Source organism: Alosa sapidissima, chromosome 1 (genome assembly GCF_018492685.1).
Source record: "Alosa sapidissima isolate fAloSap1 chromosome 1, fAloSap1.pri, whole genome shotgun sequence".
Lineage (NCBI taxonomy): Eukaryota > Metazoa > Chordata > Actinopteri > Clupeiformes > Clupeidae > Alosa > Alosa sapidissima.
The window spans coordinates 19,565,526-19,587,153 of record NC_055957.1 but is presented as its reverse complement, the minus strand read 5'-3'; the positions used below and the strand labels follow the sequence as shown (position 1 = coordinate 19,587,153).

Here is a 21,628-nt window from a genome sequence, read left to right as displayed (position 1 = left end):
TTCCCCTGGATCCTCCCATGAATGCATATGCATGACATGACAATCGCAATCGCAATCTGCCACTTTCAGCTCCCGCGACAGGCAGTTTGCGCTTTTACATCATTGCGGCCTGTTTGTACATACCTCGCAATGATTTTACACGCACATTGCGAAACAAATACGCCTGAAATGGGCGCAAAAGCGTTAGTACATCTGGCCCTCAGTGTTCTGCAAACTGATCAAATATACTTACTGTTAATCAGAACGTTCATCGTTCCTTTCACTGTGTATGCTTGGTGTTAAGGATGTTTGGTGTTAAGCCTAGATTTGAAACTGACTATAGTTGGGGCATTTTGGATATCACCAAGAAGGTGGTTCCAAAGCTGCTCCACCATGTTTAGTTCTAATAGTGGGTTTTACCAACAAGTATTTCTCCTGAGACCTGAGACACCTGGAAGGTGTATGATGCTGAAGCATGTCTGATAGAATTAGGTCTCTAATTAGGTTTAGTGATTTATAAACAAGCAGTGGTGCTTTAAAGTCACTTCTGTGAATTACTGCGAGCCAGTGCAGGGACTTAAATATTGGAGTAATGTGGTCAGTTCTTAGTGTTTGTGGGAACCCTATGGCTACTGCATTTAAAAAGGAAACTTATTTGTTTCTTGTTTTTTTCTGCCTTTAATCTAACCCATCATAGGTTATGTTTTAGACATTAAACTAATCTAAAGACATTAGTTGTATTGCTTATTTAATCAGTACAACAGTTTACAGCTATGCTAACATAATTGCAAAAGAGTTTTCTAATGATCAATTGGCCTTTTACCATGTTAAACTAAGATTAGCAAGCACAACATGCAACTAACACAGGACAGATGGTTGCAGTAAATACTGCATTAAAAAGCAGCCATTTCCTGATACAATAGTAATTTTCAAACTGAACAATGTACTGTATCTATGATTTGTTTGTTTTTTAATGTCCAACAATTTTTTATTTCTATTCTCTTGAAAACTCCAAACCTCAAACTTTGTGTGTGGGTATAGGCAATTACTATGGGCCGGGTACACTTGCAAGGAGACTTTGTGCACATCCCAGGTGCTGATCAAAAAAGTCAAGTTTTGTGAAAAAAGTTTGCACACTCCTTGGTATTCTTTTTCGATATCCTTTTTTGAGTTTATTTTCTCATTTGGCAGATAACGTACGGGTATACATTTCTTTCTTTCTTCACTTACACACAAAAACTATGTGGTACTGTTTTAGATTTGGACAAGTTCTGCATACTGAAGTATGAGGAATATAAACAATCAGTCACTATTTTCATAGGGTCAAGCTTTAATTGAATCCAAAATCTGTTTTGAACAGGTGTAACTCATACATCTGCTGTCCCCAGTTCTCTGATGAATACATCAGGCTTTGATCCTAACTGCCCCACTTGACACAATAACAGCAGCTTCCTCCTGCTTCACTGCAGAAACATCCCTCTCTGCAGAGATGAAGAAAAGCAAACCATTGGTTAACACAGAAGAATAGATTAAAGCTACATTGTGTAATTTCATGGGTTAATTCTTGGGGGAAATTTTGCCATTTAGCAGTGAGATGGTATATTACAACACTGCAAGCACGATTTACTAGCTACGGAAGCCTAGCATACGTTAAGATATCATACACTTCTTTATCAAGTAGAGTTGAAAGAAAAAAAATGTTTTTGTTAACAATCGACCCAAAATATTACACAATGTAGTTTTAACCATTGGTCACCATTGGTTAACACAGAAGAATAGGGGCAACTTCTCTATTACTGTCAGGGAATACTCACTGAATCGGCTACACAATGGCTCACAAGAGGCTCCTGCTGAAGGCTGGCACACAGAGATTTTACAGTGAATGTACACCTGAACACAGACAAAACAGACAGGCACAGGAATCAGCCACACCAATCAAACCGCCTTTCAGAGTAAAGTGTATTAGCAGTGCCGTCATAAAAAACATTACCGTTTCCTGCGGGGGGGAACTGAACTGTACGTCAACAAATGTGAACATTTTTAGGATGAAACGCCTGTAGTGGGAAGGGAAGGCAACATCTTGCGAGATTGGCACCAAGGTGGTTAGATAACGATCATCCATGTAGGGGCATCTGCAGAGAGACTTGGGGTTACAGATTGATCTATTCACTTATATTCACTGTGCACGTAGCCTGCAGCTGACCATGGAAGAGGTCATATCTAGTGGGTCTAATTCCAGCCGTTGGCTCCTTACCCTTCCACTAAAAGGTCCCACTGTGGCATGCTAGTGGATTCGTGATAGGGTGTCGTCCAGCAGTTGCCCAGGGTTAGAACAATGTTTGGATCTGTCCTCTCCAGGAGGCGCACCTCAACGTATACAGGATCTCGCAGAACTTTAGTGACTGGGTAGTCACTTTGAGAGTAGTATGATGTGTAGGCTACTGACTCTGCAGAAGAAAAGACAGTTGTAGCAAAAGAGTCTCACAATCTGGTGTGCTGCGGATAAGTGAGTGATTGGGACAGTTCAGCATACCTTCCACGCATCCCTTTGTGGGACATACACCATTGCCCAGTCTGAGCTCCACTCTGATAGGCCCTGGCTGATCCACTCCAAAAGGAGGGGGAACAAAGAGGATCTCAACTAGCAATGCCTTCACTGATTGGCCGGTGTAACGACATTGGATAGACACCCTAAAGCCAAAGGAAACACAGATTAGCAAACAGAAAAAGAAAGCGTAAGTCAACTGCATGTACTGTCCACTCACTCATAAAAACTGTCTCTTGTGATGGAGCCCCGGGGTCCAATGCCAACTTCGTATGAGGAGGTCATTTGGTTCTCGTAGATCACTTGGTCATTCTCCTCCTGCGAACAGAAATATTGCACACATTCCTTATTCTCCCTGTGATAAATGTAACATTTAGCGCATGATGATCATCACTGTTGAGGCAGACCCACCCTCATGCGAGTACCACAGGCTGTTGGTGTAAATTGGTAGATGGCAAAGCCAGAGTTGGAGTCCACAGGGCGACAATTGGGTTCACCCGAACCACCCAGGAAGACGACAGTGTCCAGATTTAGGCGAGGCAAGGTGACTTCCTTGGAGACCACAAGAATGATCTGAGCATCCAGGGTGCAATGCAGAGTCACTGAGAATCAAGTAAAACAGAGCAAAGCAAAAACATAAAAATAAAATCAAAACAAGTATACTCCAAGTGGCTACAAGCTTAACCTTCTAACACTGTTCCGGTCAAAAATGACCGATTTACTCATTCCCTGTACCATAAATATGGCATTTTTCATCAGATTGCCTCAAGATCTTATGATATCCTTCACAAAAGGCTTTTGAACATATAGAATTTATTTTGACTACTTTCTTTGAATTTTCAGTGATTTATTCAACGTAGAAACACTTTTTTTTGTTTACGGTCAAAAATGACCGCCATAGGAAATTAATGGGAAAGAGTATACATTTCATCCAGGAGATAAAATATATCTCCTTACACACACTCCTACAACATACCACCAATGTTCCCACACACATGCATGCATGCACACACAGAAGCACACACACACAAACAGACACACATACAGTACACAGACATGTACACCCACTCACAGACACACACACACACACACTCAGTACATGTTGTCAGTTCATGTTGTCATGTTGCCACTTGTACGTGTGAACCACCAATGTCCGCACAGGCATTCACGCACATACGTGAATAGGGGTGAACAGAAACACACCCACCCACACACCCATAAACAGACACACACACATGTACACCCACTCACACACACATAACACACAGTTCATGTTGTCATGTTGCCAGTTGCGCATGTAAACCACCAATGTTCGCACACACAGGCATGCATGCACACACAGAAACACACACCCCACACACACACACACACACAAACAGACACATACTGTACACACACATGTACACACACACACACACACACTCACACAGTCCATGTTGTGATGTTGCCACATGTGCAGGAAAACCACCAATGCACACACATGCATTTTTCACACATGGAAACACTCACACCCACACACACAAACTCTTTCTCTCTCTCTCTCTCACACACACACACACACACAGTACATGTTGTCAGTTCATGTTGTCATGTTGCCACTGTGTATGTGAACCACAGTGTCCGCACACACACCCACACACACACACACACAAACACACGTGATGTAGATGTTAATGTTCTAATAAGGGTCTGTTTACAATAATGTTCTATTAAATAATACTTTTTGTCATGGTATTGGTATTTAAGAACAGTTAAAACTGTTCGGTCAAATTTGACCGCGAACATTAAAATTAAGGGGGGTAGCAACAAACAGTGTTTAAAGGTTAAATAAAGAAATATAAAGAAAAAGATGCAAACAAACCTACCTGTGTTCCCGTAATAGCACTGACTACCATCAAAGCAACAGTTCATTTTCTGACACTCTGCAGCACTGGTACCAGATAAACCACATTGTATTCTGTCAGAATCCAGTACGTTGCATATATTGATCTGCATCGGAGGATCCCTGGGTCTTTGAGGTGGTGTAGCTGGCCTTTGAGCTGGAGTCTGCGGACTTTGAGCTGGAGTCTGCGGAATTTGAGCTGGCCTTTGAGCTGGCTTTTGAGCTGGAGCCTGCGGAATTTGAGCTGGCCATTGAGCTGGCCTTGGAGGTGGCCTTTGAGCTGGAGTCTGCGGAATCACCTCTGGCGTTTTCTGTGGAGGTTGGCGTGGGGTTTGGGGGTTTTTAATGGACGAGGACGAAATTATTGGTGTCCATTGCGATGACACTCCACTGGTCCCCAGCCACAGTGCCACAAGCACAACGCCAAAGCAACACAGCTGCTTCTCTAGAGCCATGGCTGCCCTTACCAAATTTCAGCCACTACCAGTGAACCAGGGTCTATTTTATGCCTTAGTAGAGGAGTGACAGAGTTCCAAAACACCCCCCCGTAATTTAATTGGTTAGCTCCTCCTCAGGGCAGTGATGTCATGTGCTGCAATTTAGGCAAGATATCTCATGGCACAGAAAAGTTGAAAAGAGGAGATAGTGTAGAGTGGCATCAACTGTCTAAATCATTAACAAAACATCCCAGAAATGACACACATCATTTATTGTGTTAACTTATTGTTGATAGTTTCTCGTGGAGATTCAACCAACATTTGTACAGAATGTCCTGACAAGGTTGTGTTAACCTGACATTGGGAATGACATCCAAAGGTGGTTCAATTACCTCATGCGAGTTGAGTTCATATCAGTTCAGGATTAAACAGTTACATTTTGTCAGTGCCGGTTGAGACCTCCATGGGGCCCTAGGCAAAAGTAAAATCCTGCTAAGGGGCCCTCCTACCTGAACTCTGAGGGCCAAAATGTAATCATTTATTTAAATATATATATATATATATATATATATATATATATGCCTGTTGCTTTTGATGTTTGCTGTTACAAAAAATAACTGCAGTTTTTTTGAAGTACAGTTCAGTTATAGTAGGCTATACAGTGCAGTAGCCTAGTATTTTCATGTCCAAAATATTGCATTTTTGTAGTAAATTACAGTACTATGCAGTACAATGTCATTTTTGTGTCCAAAATACTGCAAGAACTGTAAATAGTATTTGTAAGTATTTCCTCCAAAACTGCGGTTTCGATAATCAGAGTAGGAGGCACCAGAGAGATACACATGGTTTGGTTACAAAAGGATTTGAATCCTTTTCAAATTTTGAAAAGCCTATAGGCCTATATGTTATAATGATCTAAACCAGGGGCTCCCAAACTTTTCCATGACAAGGCCCCCCAAATACCACTAGGTTCTGGCCAAGGACCCCCTTGATGTACGGCAAATTTAAAAATACATTAAGCTAATCCTAATAATTATTTTAGCCACAAGCACTTTGTGATGGAGCATACAGTGTGTAAAAATTACATTTGGGGCTTTCTGCTATATGAGAGCTATCACTCTACTATTATTCCCAGTCATTATCATGGAAAATAATGTTCAGAGATGCAAAAAAAAATATTATAATGCCATTGTATAACAGTAATTGGTATATTAGTAATAATAGTAATTGGTATATTTAACATTTTTCAAATGTATTTATTTGTTGCTTTTATTTTTCCTTCCAACTAGCTGAGGCCCCCCTGGCACCCCCACTTTAAAAACCACTGATCTAAACAGCTATCCCTTTAAGTGATCGGTGCTACTGTAGTCTAAATGCCACCAATATGTACTCATATGTTGTATTTCAAACATGTAATCCTGTTTCATGCCTTCTGTTACTTCCCAACATGGATGTAGAGCAATGGTAAATCCAAGAACAATTTTCAGGTGTTTTAAGTCAGACCATATTCCTTTTTTCGTAACCCAATCCAATTAACAAGTGTGCATGTTCTTGCAACTTTGTCATTTAGCTATAGGAACATGCATGTCCAGTAAAATGTCCTAATTTCCATCAAATAAACCATTTTGTAATGCCCCCATTATAATACAGAAATGTTTTCTTAATGATCATCATGGGTCCGTGTAACGCTTTGCAGTGCTTTGTTCTATTTGCTCCATCCATCTGATCCAAATAAAAAATGTGTTCAATAATCCAATTTTCAATTTTTTTAACTGGTCAGCAAATAGATAATTGCTGCTATTTTCTAAATGTGTCATTAGTCACGCAAGATAAAGAAAAAAACGAAAATGGATTGGAAACAAAAGTAAAATTCAATTAATATTGGATTTTTGCCTTTTTTGACCGTTTTTGTTGGGGTGAACCACAAGTGTAGGGGGGTGACCTGATACATATTGGCGCGCAGTGTTGATGATCACATTTTATCAGCGGATGTAGAGATGGAGGGCTATCAAACACAGTTCAGCTTGCATCAAGGTGCCAAGCGATTGATAATGTCAGCTCGAGATCAGAACTTCAGAGGGAGACATTGCTACATCCTGATATAGGCTACGTGTGTAGAATGTTCATGTTCTGGGAGGCTTTGGAGAGCTACATGATCCAATGGACTTGAGCCGTAGTAGCCTATAGCAATGTAGGCTATTTGCTGTTGAAATTAATACATGGATAAACTGATAAATTAGGCATACTCACTGTTGTGTCTTCATTTAGCCTAATGAAACCTAGTCTAGCGTAAAGTGTTAAATAAGCAAAAATGTCCCATGTCAAACAGTGCTTGGGGTAGCCTGTATCTACTGACGTCGATGGCAAAGCATTCTGCTTGGGGGAATTATTTGCTATGGCATGGCTATGGTATTCAAATATACTGTAGATATGTTCAACATAGGCTGAAAGTTATGTTTAACGTGCCATCTCCCAAAAATCGGCGAAGTTTTAGTTATTAATCTCTAAAGTAATGAGTCAAAATCACGCACAACTTCAGGAGGCGCTCTCTTCCACCATCTAGCCTGGCCCAGCTAGATGCTGTTCTCAACAGAAAACCGTAACTGTGCTCAATTGAAAATCAAAATATGCAACAATCCCATTTACTGTGCCGTCCTAAAGAATGGATAACGGATTTTTAAGCCTATTTTTATATTTTTTCATGTGAATTCTGCAAATAGAACATAGCACTGCAAAGCGTTACACGGACCATCATGATATTTGAATCCATTTGGGTTGTTTCATCCATGTTCCATGTACAATAGAGCACAAAACATCAATACATATCTGGTTGGTGATTTTTACTCACTGAATACACAAACATAACACCAACAATAGAAATAAATTGATTTATTGTTAACTTCACATGTGCCACTGTCACTATAAGGTTGGTTTATGACTCTCTGGTAAATCTACAACAAATTTCTGGGATCATCTTTGTTATCCGTGTTCCCTTATCTTGCACTCAAGATTGTTGTTTTTTTTTTTAATGCTTTATTTCTGTATGTTTAAGTGTGAAATGCTTAGTTCAGATCAGTTCAGCGGAGTAGTGCAACGATGACTCATCTTTGTAGGTAGAATTCCCTGGTAAGTCTGGAGATAATGCAGGGCATTTGTTTTTTTCCATGACTCTCCTTTTCACCAGTTTGAGAATGGAAGCTTGTGGCCACATGGCAACTGACCCTGGTCAGGATTTTGGTTAATTCCAGCCGCCTATGTCGAGTCAGCATGTCGCACAGAGAGCTGATGAAAACAGATCCATGCAACTGATGTCTCCAAGAGAAGTAGCCTTAGGAGGAAAACTCAGTAGTAAAGTAAATTTATTTCTGTGCTAACCGTAATGTCTGTCTTTTAGACAGTTTGCAGACTACTAGCTTTGAATACATGAAGACAAGGCCTTGTCCATATAGTGCAATAATGCTTATTGGAAATGTAGCCTGGGAGTAAACCGACTGTGACTATTAGACATTTCTGACATGTCTGTCTGGCTCACCTGGGCTTGTTGAGTGGCAGCACAGAAAATCCTCCTCTAGGGCCTCTGACACCCCCGCAAACTCCTCTTCCTCCTCAAGTTCCACAGAGTCTGTTTCCACACCAGAGTCCATCAGCTGTCCCCTGCAGGCCTTCCAAAGAGACACAAACATTTCGCAATGGGACAGGGCAGTCTACCTCACAGAGCAAGGGTCACTGTGACCTACAGCAAATACACAATGTACACAGACAGATATACAAGACTAAGTTAATGCACTCTTCGTAGTGGGATTATTAACTGTTTGTCAACACAGACCATTCCCCAGAGACTGGGGTTCTTCTAAGCACAGGCAGGGTGTTAAGTGTGTTTTTAAAAATGGTGTGTGTGTGTGTGTGTGTGTGTGTGTGTGCGGGGGGGGGGGGGGGGGGGGGGGGCTGGGGGGTTGTTTCCAAAGTGCCAGAGGTCCGAGGTCGTTTTTTCCTAATGCTGTTTTGTCTGAAGATGACAGAGTTTTTCCTGAGACTGACTGACTTTTAGGCTACTCCAATTCTTTCACACAAACTCGCGTCACAGAGGGCTAAGGTCTCGCGTCACCTACGTCACACACCACTTGGAGGTGCAAACAACCGATATGTTTAGTGTTCTAAAGACGTCAAATAGCCCGTTTTCGTTACCAAATTGATAGCCAAGGAGCCAGAAGTGAATACGCATTTATGGCTATAAAATCTGTGCCTTCATTTTACAACTAAACACGAGAAAAAGCTTTTATGACCCTTGAGCCAGCTCCTTATGTGATCTCAATGGCAATGCAGCGTTTGTTTGCACCTCCAAAAGCATGGCGTACCTGGTTACCTCCCAAAAACGCCCACAAATAGGCCTACCCGTATGTTTGTGTGAAAGAATAGGCGTGTTCGACTTGATGCAGATCTGTGGGTGCAGATCTGACTTGATGTGATGCATGCTGGGTTGAACACAATGCATACTGGGATGGACGCAATGCTTACTGGTTAGAAAATCCTGTCCAACTTCTGTCAGCCGGGGAGGAGAAGGAGTTAAGTCATTTAGAGACGAGTGACCGTCGCAGGAAGTGCATCATAACAAAGGAACACCAGACCCTCTTGTAACAGCTGTTTTACTCGGTGATACTGCAGACTCGTAAAAATAGTTAGAACATAAGGCAGAAAAACGACAAGTTTCCTCATCTGCTTCCTTATGTTGGAATGTGCAAAAATGTACAAACAATTAAGAGGATGCCTTCTTGTATGTGATTTCGCAACAGTGATACTGCAAACATGCTGATAGCCTATTGTTGATTTTATGCTGTAGTGTAGGCCTAAAGCATGTCACACAGTAGCCTAGCCTACAGAAAACACTTAATTGATATGATATAATGATAACTTGTTAAATGTATGCCTACAATGGTTTATTAAACATCATATTCATTTATTTCGTCAGTCATCATGTTCATGTTAATGAATAGGAAGGACATTTAAATCATAGCCATAAACCAAAATTTTGCGCAATATCTGGCGTGAGTGCCTATGCGTGAGTCACGAGCTCCTCACAGCTGACTCTGGCAGATCACGTGGACAGTCAGTCGCGATCGGTTATTTAATAAATACATGTGAATTATGAATAATAATAAAAAGCGTCTACCTAATGTGACTATTTTTATATAAACTGTAAAAGAAAATATGTGTTTTCCCGCTGTATTCTCCATAAAGAGTAAAGTAAATTATGTACTTATTTCTGGAATTAACATCACTTCCTGGACTCGTCTGAGGCTGGTCTGTATGGTCTGAGGTCTCTCATAGGCTTGTTCGTCTTCATGCAGATCTGTGCAGATCTGACTTGATGCATGCTGGGTTGAACACAATGCATACTGGGATGGACGCAATGCTTTCTGGTTTGAAATCCTGTCCAACTTCTGTCAGCCGGGGAGGGACTTACCACCGTGTCACCATGTCACATGACCGTAAAATATTGCAGGAGTCTTAGCCTGCAGACAGATCTTGCAGTTGCCATGACGTCAGTTCAAAGACGTGATATGGCCATTTGGGAGGAATCTCCTCATGACTATTTTGACGGGGGTCTCATGCTGCTTCCTTATGTTGGAATATGCGAAAATGAACAGAAATCGAAGGGATACCTTCTTATATGTGATTTCTGCAACAATGGTAGGCTAGCCTACTGAAAACGTTCTGTTATTTTCTGCTGTTGGTTAAATAGATAGACACACATATAGGGAAAACACTTGATATTGAATTTATGTGCTACAAAGCAGGCCTGTTAACTGTATGACAACAGTGGTTTATTTAAACTACATCATAAGAATTTATTTCGTCAGTCATCATGCTAATTTTAATGAGTAAGAATGAAAGTTATGCTCTATTTATTGCAAACAAAATTCCGCAACATCTCCTGCGATGTCTCCCGCGGCCGCGAGTCACGTCAGGCAGACTGTAGCCTGTATGTCCAGGATGAGCTGCCGTCTGTTGTAGCTCCTCCTGGCTAGCCTCTGAAGATCACGTTGACGTAGAAAGCCAGACAAGTCAGACGCAGTTGATCTCAAACAAGCTAACATAATCGAAGAAGAAGTGGGCTTATTTCCTTATTTCTATGAATGGAAGAAGAAGAAGCAGTCATGGCTGTAATGTCTTGTTGACATCTAAAATAACTAAAACTCAGGGACACCGTGTGGTTTATTAGACTCTCACGTTATCAACTGGCTTGATCTCTGTTTCCTAGCCTACATAAATTAGTAGGCCTACTAGCGACATCTACAGGAAACTTCATTCAAAATGGTGTTGGCTGTAATCGAAAAACTCAAAGCAACATTGAATCATCAGGCGTGTTCATCTTCATGCAGATCTGTGCAGATCTGACTTGACGTGATGCATGCTGGGTTGCCAGCATGCATTACATCAAGTCAGATCTGCATGAAGACGAACACGCCTATCAATTCTTGGGCTGCAGCATTAAAAAGACGATTAAAAACTCCTTAGCCCTCTGGCTGCTCTGACATGGTGCTAATTACAAGTCAACAGTTAACAGGTGCTATGTGATTTGATGATTTGAACAACAACACACTCTGCTCCCGCCTAAAGTGGGACGCGGGCCTAATTTGCATAGCAATACAGATATCTCTAACGTTATTTCGCCTAGTCAAAACTCTAATTCAAGATATCTATAATTACATTTTGACTAGGCAGAATGAAAGTTATAGATATCTCCAATTTCAGATATCTCTAATCAAAACTCATTCAAGATATCTATAACCTGATAATAGATATATACAATCAAATTATGACTATCCCTAACTCCAGTTTGAGATATCTACAACGTCATTTTGACTAGTCATAATTCCAGTTACAGATATCTACAATGTCATTTTGCCTAGTCAAAAGTTAATTCAAGATATCTGAAAAAGAGCTGTAGATATCTTGAATTGAGGTGAATTAAAGATATCTTTATGACTAGTCAGAATCAAATTGTAGATATCTCTAACTGGAATTACAGATATCTACAATTCAATTGCAGATATCCGTAATTCACATAGTGGATATCTGCAACTGAATTAGCCTGACGAGCCAGACCCACATTAAAATGTAATTTGCTTCCGCTAGGGCAGGGGTCTCAAACTCAAATGAGCTGGGGGCCAATTCTGCCAAAGTCATCTGATTGGAGGGCCGGCTATTTCTGAAAATGCAATGTTCTTTTTTTCAAATACCACACAAAACTGCAAACAGAAAGTGCAAGTGTTTTTATCTAGTTTTAGACACCTGTGCTAGCAACCTTAGCTTATAAATAAAATAATGATAAAATAAATATTAATACAAATTATAAAATAAATGAAAAACATAAAAACAGGTGTGTGTGTGTGTTTCACACCAAATAAAAATATTTCCTCTCATAACTTTTTTAAACCTGGCAAACTAGGCATCAGGGTTAAGAAAGCAACACCATTGGATTTTTATATCAAAATTTCAAAAGGCCATGGCTTGAAAGTGGTCAGAGATGAAGTCCTACTGTAAATGTAAAAATCTTTGAGTAAAACAAAAGTTTATGAAGGGGGTAAATTTACCCATGTAATTTGTCACTGGATAGCAAGCACCTCAAAAACCTCAAAAACCTTTCAGTAAATACTGGATGAACATATTTAAGCAGGTTTACTTGGTAACACTTTATTTTAATGTGTCGCTGTTACAGTGTACCTACCTTATTAGGTACAGTGGTACAACCTGTGTAACAACATGTACTATCAGGTACTATCATTGTACTTGCATTATGTATTTGTGGGTACCTACATATAGTTGTTACATTGTAATACTGAGTGCTTTTACAAAACTTTGCCAATTTGCCTAAATTTTCATCAGAGGCAAAGAGCTGACCTGAGACCTGCTGGATGGGGTAAATCTGCCCATGATAGATTATATATACAAACCATTCTTGTTACTCTTTGATACAGTGGAATAAACCTATTAAGTGTACCAGTTAATTACTTACATGTGACATACTGTATGTTGTGTCTTCGATGTCTTGGAACAGGTCTACTAATTCACTACATAGTACATATATCAGCTGTGTTGGTACACACTTATTGCTCTTTGATACAGTGGCATAAACCCATTAAAATGAAGTGTACCAGTTAAGTACTTACAATTACATATTACATGTATGTTGTGTCATTGGTGTCTTGGAACATGTCTGCCATTACCCTACATACTGTAGTACATGTATCAACTGTGTTGGTACACATTTATTACTCTTTTGATACAGTGGAATAAATCCATTAAAATAAAGTGTACCTGTTAAGTAGTTACATGTACATATTATATACATCCTGTCAATGATGTCATGCATCCTGTAATTGATGTGTTGAAACGTGTCTGCTGTTACACCACACAGTACATGTGAATTAGTAGACCTGTTCCAAGATGTCGAAGACATAACATACATGTCATATGTACATGTAAGTAATTAACTGGTACACTTAATAGGTTTATTCCACTGTATCAAAGAGTACCAAGGTTGTAGCAGCACAGCTGTTACATGTACACTGAAAATAATGAGGCCTTGACTGGAGCTAAGAATGGTTTGTATATCAAATCTATCATGGCCAGATTTACCCCATCCAGCAGGTCTCGGGTCAGCTCTTTGCCTCTGATGAAAATTTAGGCAAATTGGCAAAGTTTTGTAAAAGCACTCAGTATTACAATGTAACAACTATATGTAGGTACCCACAAATACATAATGCAAGTACAATGACAGTACCTGATAGTACATGTTGTTACACAGGTTGTACCACTGTACCTAATTAGGTAGGTACACTGTAATAGCAACACATTAAAATAAAGTGTTACCGTTTACTTTCCTTTTTTCATATTACCCACATAGCAAATGAACAGGAAAACACCTAAGATGTATACCAACACCTAATATGTTGTGGTTTAGTAATAGATTACTGCAATATAGGCCTACAATAAAGTATTCTGGTCAAACAGTTCCTATCGCGGGTAATCTGCAGTACCCAGAAGTTCGCATCATATTGCGGGTGACTTTGTAGTTCTTTAGAGCCCTATTTCTACTAGCCCTGCTGTCTGTACCACATCCATTACGGACACTATCATCACGATTACCACTGCAACCTCCAAGCTATGTTGGGCAGAGGGTCGAAACAAGCATGTATGCTTAGTGGACACCGTTGTATACACGCACCTCCATTCACAGACGCACCGTGACTATTACTGTCATAGACGATCGATCATAATCTCCAAAAGGATATTCTCCTTCAGAATTAGAATAGGTGAATAACATAGCTTACCTAAGACTTCATCGCACGTGATTTGGTGTAGGCCTATTTCTGCTTAATTTCTGCTTCAATTTCTGCAACACTATGGCCTGCATCGCTTCCGCGTCATTACATATGCACGTCTTTGTGTTTCTCGCGTGTAATACAAGTATTTCCTGAAAACTTTGCGCAGCGATTTTGGGTTTGAATCAAGCTATGGATGTCTTGCACATAGTGGAGCAGAGTAGGCCTACAAATGAGATTTGTCACCGTACCTGGATCTATCGTCTATTTTAATCAGTATCGTTGTTTGTCGCAATTAATAGCCTCAAGGGCCGGATTACATTATTATTTTGTCATACGTCGCGGGCCGGAATTGGGCAGGACGCGGGCCGGATTTGGCCCGCGGGCCGGGTGTTTGAGACCCCTGCGCTAGGGTGTGTCTAGATTTCTAGGCTACAACTGAATTGTAGATATCCGTAATGATAAACCCCATAGAAATTAATGGCAAATGTGGCGTCATTTGTCCTAGGAAGAATGTCTTTGTGGATATCTGAAATGTTCGTTTTGACTAGGCAAAACTGAATTACAGATATCTGCAATACATATCCAGTCTAGCGGTTAAATGTTAAAATGGCTTGCCATAGGCAAGGCAACTGCAAGATCTGTCTCTAGCACACACTAGCAGGCTAACCTAGCGTTCATGGGCTTCGGAAAAACCTTTTTCTCAGTGAAAACATCATTCCGCGTCATTCACGTCACATAATGTGTGAGTCAGAGGTCGGAAACTGGGGCTAGATTTTGTTAACAGAGTTGCCCAGTTAGGGACTCGTCATCACTTTTGTTGTCACGTTGTAGTTCGTTTGTAGTCCATGTGGCCTTTCATGTCCAACAGTTTTAATGTGAACTTGGGAATTTGCCGTTTTTGTCACTTGAAAGCTGCATATCTTTCACAAGCGTCTTACACTATATTTTAAGCAAATACAGTTGTTTATTTAGGATTAGTGAGTGTGTGTTTTAACCTTTGTTGTGCATCCGTGTTTGTCACACATTCCGACGGCAAAGCACATGAACACTTACTGTGGGAAAAACAAAGTAGCCACGGGGGCGGTCCTTCTCATTCCGAAGTGCCATGAATGCACCATAAGACTCCCGTGATATTTTGTGACATGGTGGTAAGTCCCTCCCCGGCTGACAGAAGTCGGACAGGATTTCTAACCGGTGCCAGAGCCCGTTTACGGAGAGCCGGATCACTCCCTATTAACTCCATTGTACCTGCAATCTGTTGATCGGTCTGGTCGATCACGAATAAGTGCAAAAACAATGGGGTCTATGGAGCTAGACGGCTAAATGTGTCTCTTTCACCTGGTTGTCGTTGAAAAATCGAATATTTGATTGTGGTTTCTGCAAGCTCAATATGGATTATAGGTCAAAAGTTGAATGAACGGGTACTTACGTCCTTTTGATTTGTTACAGGTTGGGTCGTTGTTGCCCACAACACACTAGCTTTCTGCTAATTATTATTTCTTATTTCTTCATTGTATGTGCCTTCTTATTTTTACTTTTTATATTGTTTACTTCAATGTTATGTTTGTCTGTGGACCTAATTGGTAAAATATGTCTTGTCTCCACCGTGGGATAGTAGGAAACGCAATTTCGATCTCTTTGTATGTTTTGACATGTGAAGAAATTGACAATAAAGCAGACTTTGACTTTGACTTTAATGAATGACGTCACTGACGCATTTGAAAGGCTTTTTAGAACAAATAAGTGACTCAAAAAATATAATACTCAGCGGTGTGTATTTTCTCTGCCCCCTCTTTCGCATTCAACATTCAAATTTCTGGGCAAAAAATTATATCCCGAGAAAAGTGGATTTGAGGGGTACAGCTCCATAGACCTCCATTCATTCTGCACTTATTCGTGAGCGCCCTTATGTGGAACCAGAAGAGGAACTGCAACCAGTTCAGAAACCGGAAGTTTCCCGAGAGTGGCGGTTCTCCCCTTATTAGACATTAGGTGTGCTCGTCTTCATGCAGTTCTGTGCAGATCTGACTTGATGTGATGCATGCTGGGTTGACCCAGCATGCATCACATCAAGTCAGATCTGCATGAAGACGAACACGCCTATTCTCTGCCAGTGCATTGCGTCCATCCCAGTATGCATTGTGTTCAACCCAGCATGCATCACATCAAGTCAGATCTGCATTAAGACGAACAAGCCTAATGCCGATTCACCTGTGACCTCATGCCTATTCGTTTGAGTCTGACACCTGAGTCTGAGATCTGAGGATGTCCTAAAATGAACACCGTAGCGTAGGATAGCCTACTCTTGTGTTTCCTCGCTTATCCGGCCTTCCACCTCCCTCCTCTCTCCTTGGTCTTGCCTCCTTGCAATTAGACCTCTAAAGTTCGCCTACAAAAAAGAATCAAAGCTGCCCATCTTTGTCCACATAAGGAGATCCGGGTGTTAATTGAAGCTAAACTACCTATGGTAAGTTGCTTTGCAAGTTAGCTCTGGGGTAGCAAAAATCTAAGTTTGCTGTCTTAACGTAGGCCTACCGAAGATCACAGGAGTCACTTGAAGGCAGAGGGAAAAAATAGGCGTGTTTGTCTTCATGCAGATCTGTGCAGATCTGACTTGATGTGATGCATGCTGGGTTGAACACAATGGAGCTCTCTCTAGTGTGTTGAGCAAACCGTCTGCATTCGGGCAGAACTGCATGTGCGCAAGGCTTCATGAATCACGACACACCACCCTCGCTCCAGCTGCGAGATGATTGGCACATGTATTCACAACATAGGCCTACCACATGATTGGCATAATGTATTCACATGTCAACTTTTGTCGGCGGAAGGGGCGGAGTATGTGTAGACGACTGCCATGTTTGCGTTACAAACTAACCCCATACATTTCTTTGGGAGATTCATTGAATGTTGCGTCTCCTCATTAGAAAGTCTCTGAGTGTACAGAAGTAGGCTAATCGAGACAGGGTGTACATTTTTCATGGCCACGAGATGGCGCCATGGCACTGAACTTCGGTTGATGTGAGTAAGCAGTGAAATGGTGCCATCTGGTGGCCATGAAATATTTAATGTCTAGTTGTTGGTCTGCGTATTTATTTATCTGTATATCAGTATACGTATCTACCTGGCTGTGTGTGTTTGTCTTGCTCACGGACAGTCCATCCATCCATCCATCTATCCATCCTTACCTGTATGAAGAAGAGTTTGGGCTTGCCCTGGAGGCTGTGGCAGTGGTGGGAGGTGAGGGTGGAGGCCAGGCTCTGGATGGAGATATAGGCTCCGTCAGCCCCCATCAGCAGCCCCTGGTCTCCATGACTCAGCAGCACACACACAAAGCAGGACATCTCACTATGGTCCTCCACAGACTCTGCAAGACCACACAGATCACAGGTGCTAGAACACACACATACGTGTGTGGACACACGCACGCACGCACACAAATTAACGCACCATTTATCCCCCCCCCCACAAACACACACACACACACACATACACACTTTAACCCCTGTCTAAGGGGTCCACCAATGTGACGAGTGAACCTGTCTCCAAGAAATGCAAATGGAACAATGCCAGACCCGAATGAAAATTGTGAAACAGTAAATGTGAAAACGAACTACTTGTGATGGTTCCTCCAGTCTAGTTTTTGGTAACAGAAAAATCTCTAAGGCAATGTAATTTTACAGTCATTGACCAAATTTGGTTCCTAAAGGACATAACTAAGGACACAAGTCTGTAGGGATAGTGCAGGGAGTGTGAGAGGGCCCTCTACTGGAAATCAAATGTATTCTAAGTATTGACTCCGACTTACCTTTTCAGGAAACAAATTTTCCTAAAAAGGTAATTTCAGGCTCCATCATCAGAGTCCTAGCAGTACCACAGGGTCCTGAGTAAACCCAAGTCCCAGAATGCACCCTTTCCCCCAAAGACAATGTGTTATGGCTATGCCAGGTGGGCTACCTTCCTGAAGAACGCGTCTCATGTCAGCCGCACATAGATCTTTCTCCATCCGCACGCTGAAGCCCAGCATTCGGAATGTCATCCTCAGTGTGTTGCCATCCACCTCTGTGCCAAACCTCCGTGACTGACCTTACAGGAATGAACAGTGGGCACACATTGGTTCTCTGACTCTTTTGACTTGTTTTCTGTGCATTTTGTTTTAATGAATTTCATCAAACTATATAGTAGATGTTTTGGATTGTGCAGTTTAGTTGGGCAACATTAAGAGCAATGTTGCCAGGCCACTTCATGTTGAGAGCAACATTTTTCAGTCATCAGTGGGTAACTTATTGCAATTATCCAGTCATTGTCAACATTGCTGAAAACATTATTCCATATCATTACTATTATAGTCCTAATGTTAAATGTTGATAATATTCATTGTTGAGAAATTTAGTCAAATCTAGACAAACTACTTTATCTGCTAGATGTCTTCTGGATGTTTCATATGCTAAAATATTTCTTACAGTTAATGCAGTAAAATGACTCTACTCACCATTGAAATGTTCATTGTTTATTATGAGGCATCTACCTATGTGTTTGTGCTCTCTGCTGTACTCAAAAGACAAGTCCATCATTCCATGCCTGTGAATACATGCAGACAGGTTCTTCATTTTCTCATACAGTTCATGCTGTGCAGAAGAACACAGCTTGGCTATTCAAATGGATTGTTCATAATTGCCGGCACAGGAAATGTTAAATCCAGTGGGTGTAAAATTATAAATTGAGAGATAAAGGAAGACAAGATATTCTGCTGTTGTCTGATATGAACCAAAAACTGAATGTTAAAATTACAAATTACTTTCTTGCCACACAGCTTACAAACAACAAGCCACTGTGAGTTGTCTTTCTGTGAGTTGTCCACTGTGAGTTGACTGCTTTCTACAATGACAAAATCAACAGCGCTACAGACACTCGAAAACTTTTCTCAACTTTCAAATCGCTACTCAACCCTCAGCTGCCTCCTCCTCCATCCAGCCTTACTGCAGATACCCTCGCCTCATTTTTTACAAACAAAGTGGCGGCAATCAGCAGTCAATTCTCTACATGCCCACTCAACGCATCTGACTCAGATACCGCACTCCTACAACCTCTAGGGACTGCTGGAACATCTTTTTCAGCATTCATGCCTCTCTCCGAGAGTGAAGTGTCCAGACTCCTGACATGCAGCCGTCCTACCACATGCTCGCTGGACCCTATACCTACGAGCCTACTTCAGTCCATCAGCCCGACCATCGCTCCAGCTATCACACATGTGATCAATGCCTCGCTAACCTCCGGCACATTTCCAACAGCGTTCAAAATGGCCCGGGTAACACCGTTACTTAAGAAAGCTTCTCTCAACCCTGCTCAAGTCGAGAACTACCGCCCTGTCTCACTACTGCCTTTCCTATCCAAAGGCATTGAACGAGCAGTCTCCAAACAGGTCTCTGACTTCCTTTCACAGAACAACCTTCTGGATCCAAATCAGTCTGGGTTCAAAAGCGGCCACTCTACCGAAACGGCTCTGCTGTCTGTAACAGAAGCTTTAAAAGAAGCCAGGGCGACCGCTCGGTCATCAGTACTCATTCTGCTTGACTTATCGGCTGCCTTTGACACGGTTAATCACCGTATCCTTCTCTCTATACTCGCTGACATGGGAATCTCCGGTTCTGCTCTCTCCTGGTTTGAATCCTACCTCACAGGACGCTCGTTTAACGTATCATGGCTTGGTCAGCTATCCGCACCTCACCATCTCACCACAGGGGTCCCCCAGGGCTCAGTGCTGGGCCCCCTCCTCTTTGCTATCTACACCACCTCCTTGGGACAGATTATCCGTTCGCACGGCTTCTCATACCACTGCTATGCAGACGACACACAGCTCTATCTGTCCTTTCCACCTGACGACCCCCTGGTTTCAGCACGGATCTCGGATTGCCTTTCAGACATAGCTACATGGATGAAGGCACACCACCTCCAGCTGAACCTCTCAAAGACTGAACTGCTGGTCATCCCAGCTAAACCTACCATACACCACGACATCAACATCAAATTTGACTCCCTGTCTGTTTCACCGACCAGGACTGCAAGAAATCTAGGAGTTGTTCTTGACAACCAACTAAACTTCTCAGATCATGTTGCCTCAGTCGCCCGGTCATGCCGTTTTGCACTCTACAACATACGGAAAATCAGGACTTACTTGACTCAAGATGCTACCCAACTTCTGGTTCAGGCAATAGTCATCTCACGACTCGACTACTGCAATGCCCTCCTGACAGGTCTCCCAGCCTGCGCAGTGAAACCACTTCAGATGATCCAGAACGCGGCGGCGCGCCTGGTCTACAACCAACCCAAAAGGGCACATGTTACCCCGCTGCTCATCCAGCTACACTGGCTACCTATGGCGGCCCGCATCAAATTCAAGTCTCTAACGCTTGCCTACAAAGTAGTCTCCGGTTCTGCTCCCACCTACTTGAATGCCCTCATACAGACTTACACTACCTCCAGACCGCTGCGCTCCTCTGACGAACGACGTCTAGCTCTACCACCGGTACGCTCAAGCCAAACCAAACTTTTCTCATCTGTTGTTCCTCGTTGGTGGAACACACTGCCAGTTCCTACAAGGGCAGGGACATCCTTTTCCACTTTCAAAAAACTCCTGAAGACCCAGCTCTTTAGAGAACATCTACTCTCATAGCAACACTTACAACAAGTCTTACTGATCCTAGCACTCACCAGCCGTTTTAAACTGACAAGTAACTGTTAAAAACAGCACTCACCGACGCACTTATTCTTACTGTACTCTAATGTTTTTTTTTAAACTGTCCTAAAATTGTGAGAATTGTTCTAAAAACTTACTGTTTACCATGTTGTTAGTCGCTTTGGTTAAAAAGCGTCAGCCAAATGTAATGTAATGTAATGTAATGTAATGTCTTGCAATCTTACATTCCCCAATTCAACAGCATGTCAGCTTGTGACTGATTCCATTGTTTTTAAACACTCAGACTTACTACTTATCCCCCGCACACACAGACACAAACTTAGAAACACAAATATTCAGTACTTGCCTTATTGTGTCTGCGTTTTCCGTTGTCATGTCTTTATCTTGAAGACCCAAACAGCCTCTGACTTCAGCCGGAAAGCATCCTCTTATACTTTCACTTTCATGGCAAGCCAATACAGGGTATCATATAAAAACCTCTTTAGGTTATCAGAACTATGGTTAATGTTTACCAGTAAATTGTTGCAGTGGCAGGCTATCAGTGGGGTTATCCTGTTTGCTGTCTAAAAGTGCAAAGTGTAATTTGGTTCACTATGCACACCTTGTTCATCAATGCATAATAACTAGGCTGTATGCTACATATGGTCTTTGCCACACTCCCTCCACAGAGGCTAATGCAACCCTGCACTTGCCCCTGCTTCTGCATACCACAGACAAAGAGAAACATGCAACACAGTGCTTTTTCCATTTATCATAAGT

General features: G+C 41.7%; 2 protein-coding genes across 7 annotated transcripts; both read right to left on the bottom strand.

Annotated features, from left to right (window-relative positions):
• Positions 1-1,291: 1,291 nt before the first annotated feature.
• On the bottom strand, positions 1,292-4,914 carry LOC121723326 (zona pellucida sperm-binding protein 4-like). 2 transcript variants are annotated; one of them, XM_042108939.1, is made up of 9 exons: positions 4,611-4,913; positions 4,390-4,577; positions 2,936-3,126; positions 2,745-2,842; positions 2,513-2,670; positions 2,234-2,426; positions 1,970-2,111; positions 1,794-1,869; positions 1,292-1,460 (listed from the first exon to the last, which is right to left on the bottom strand). In XM_042108939.1, exons 1-9 carry the CDS (start codon positions 4,859-4,861, stop codon positions 1,384-1,386), a joined length of 1,374 nt encoding a protein of 457 aa, XP_041964873.1. In that variant the 5' UTR covers positions 4,862-4,913; the 3' UTR covers positions 1,292-1,383. The 2 variants fall into 2 exon arrangements, with proteins under 2 accessions (XP_041964873.1, XP_041964870.1); XM_042108936.1 differs by having other exon boundaries at positions 4,390-4,914.
• Positions 4,915-7,668: 2,754 nt separating this feature from the next.
• Positions 7,669-21,470, bottom strand: LOC121723371 (caspase-3-like). Of its 5 annotated transcripts, XM_042108987.1 has the most exons (8): positions 21,216-21,470; positions 18,665-18,753; positions 18,130-18,258; positions 17,361-17,539; positions 10,098-10,281; positions 9,359-9,382; positions 8,376-8,505; positions 8,032-8,171 (listed from the first exon to the last, which is right to left on the bottom strand). In XM_042108987.1, exons 1-7 carry the CDS (start codon positions 21,242-21,244, stop codon positions 8,450-8,452), a joined length of 690 nt encoding a protein of 229 aa, XP_041964921.1. In that variant the 5' UTR covers positions 21,245-21,470; the 3' UTR covers positions 8,032-8,171; positions 8,376-8,449. The 5 variants fall into 5 exon arrangements, with proteins under 5 accessions (XP_041964911.1, XP_041964929.1, XP_041964937.1 ...); XM_042108977.1 differs by lacking the exons at positions 9,359-9,382; positions 10,098-10,281 and having other exon boundaries at positions 7,669-8,171; XM_042108995.1 differs by lacking the exons at positions 9,359-9,382; positions 10,098-10,281 and having other exon boundaries at positions 7,669-8,171; positions 18,130-18,253.
• Positions 21,471-21,628: the final 158 nt, after the last annotated feature.

Excerpts from the sequence above, each read along its gene's own strand:
- LOC121723371 (XM_042108977.1), bottom strand. The coding sequence starts at position 21,244 with ATGACAACGGAAAACGCAGACACAATAAG. Across the intron at positions 18,259-18,664 it reads AAACAATGAACATTTCAATG|GTCAGTCACGGAGGTTTGGC; the intron begins GTGAGTAGAGTC and ends CATTCCTGTAAG. Across the intron at positions 8,172-8,375 it reads CTGCCACTCAACAAGCCCAG|GCTACTTCTCTTGGAGACAT; the intron begins GTGAGCCAGACA and ends TTTCCTCCTAAG.
- LOC121723326 (XM_042108936.1), bottom strand. The coding sequence starts at position 4,861 with ATGGCTCTAGAGAAGCAGCTGTGTTGCTTTGGCGTTGTGCTTGTGGCA. Across the intron at positions 3,127-4,389 it reads GTGCTATTACGGGAACACAG|TGACTCTGCATTGCACCCTG; the intron begins GTAGGTTTGTTT and ends CTTGATTCTCAG. Across the intron at positions 2,843-2,935 it reads CCTGTGGTACTCGCATGAGG|GAGGAGAATGACCAAGTGAT; the intron begins GTGGGTCTGCCT and ends TTCTGTTCGCAG.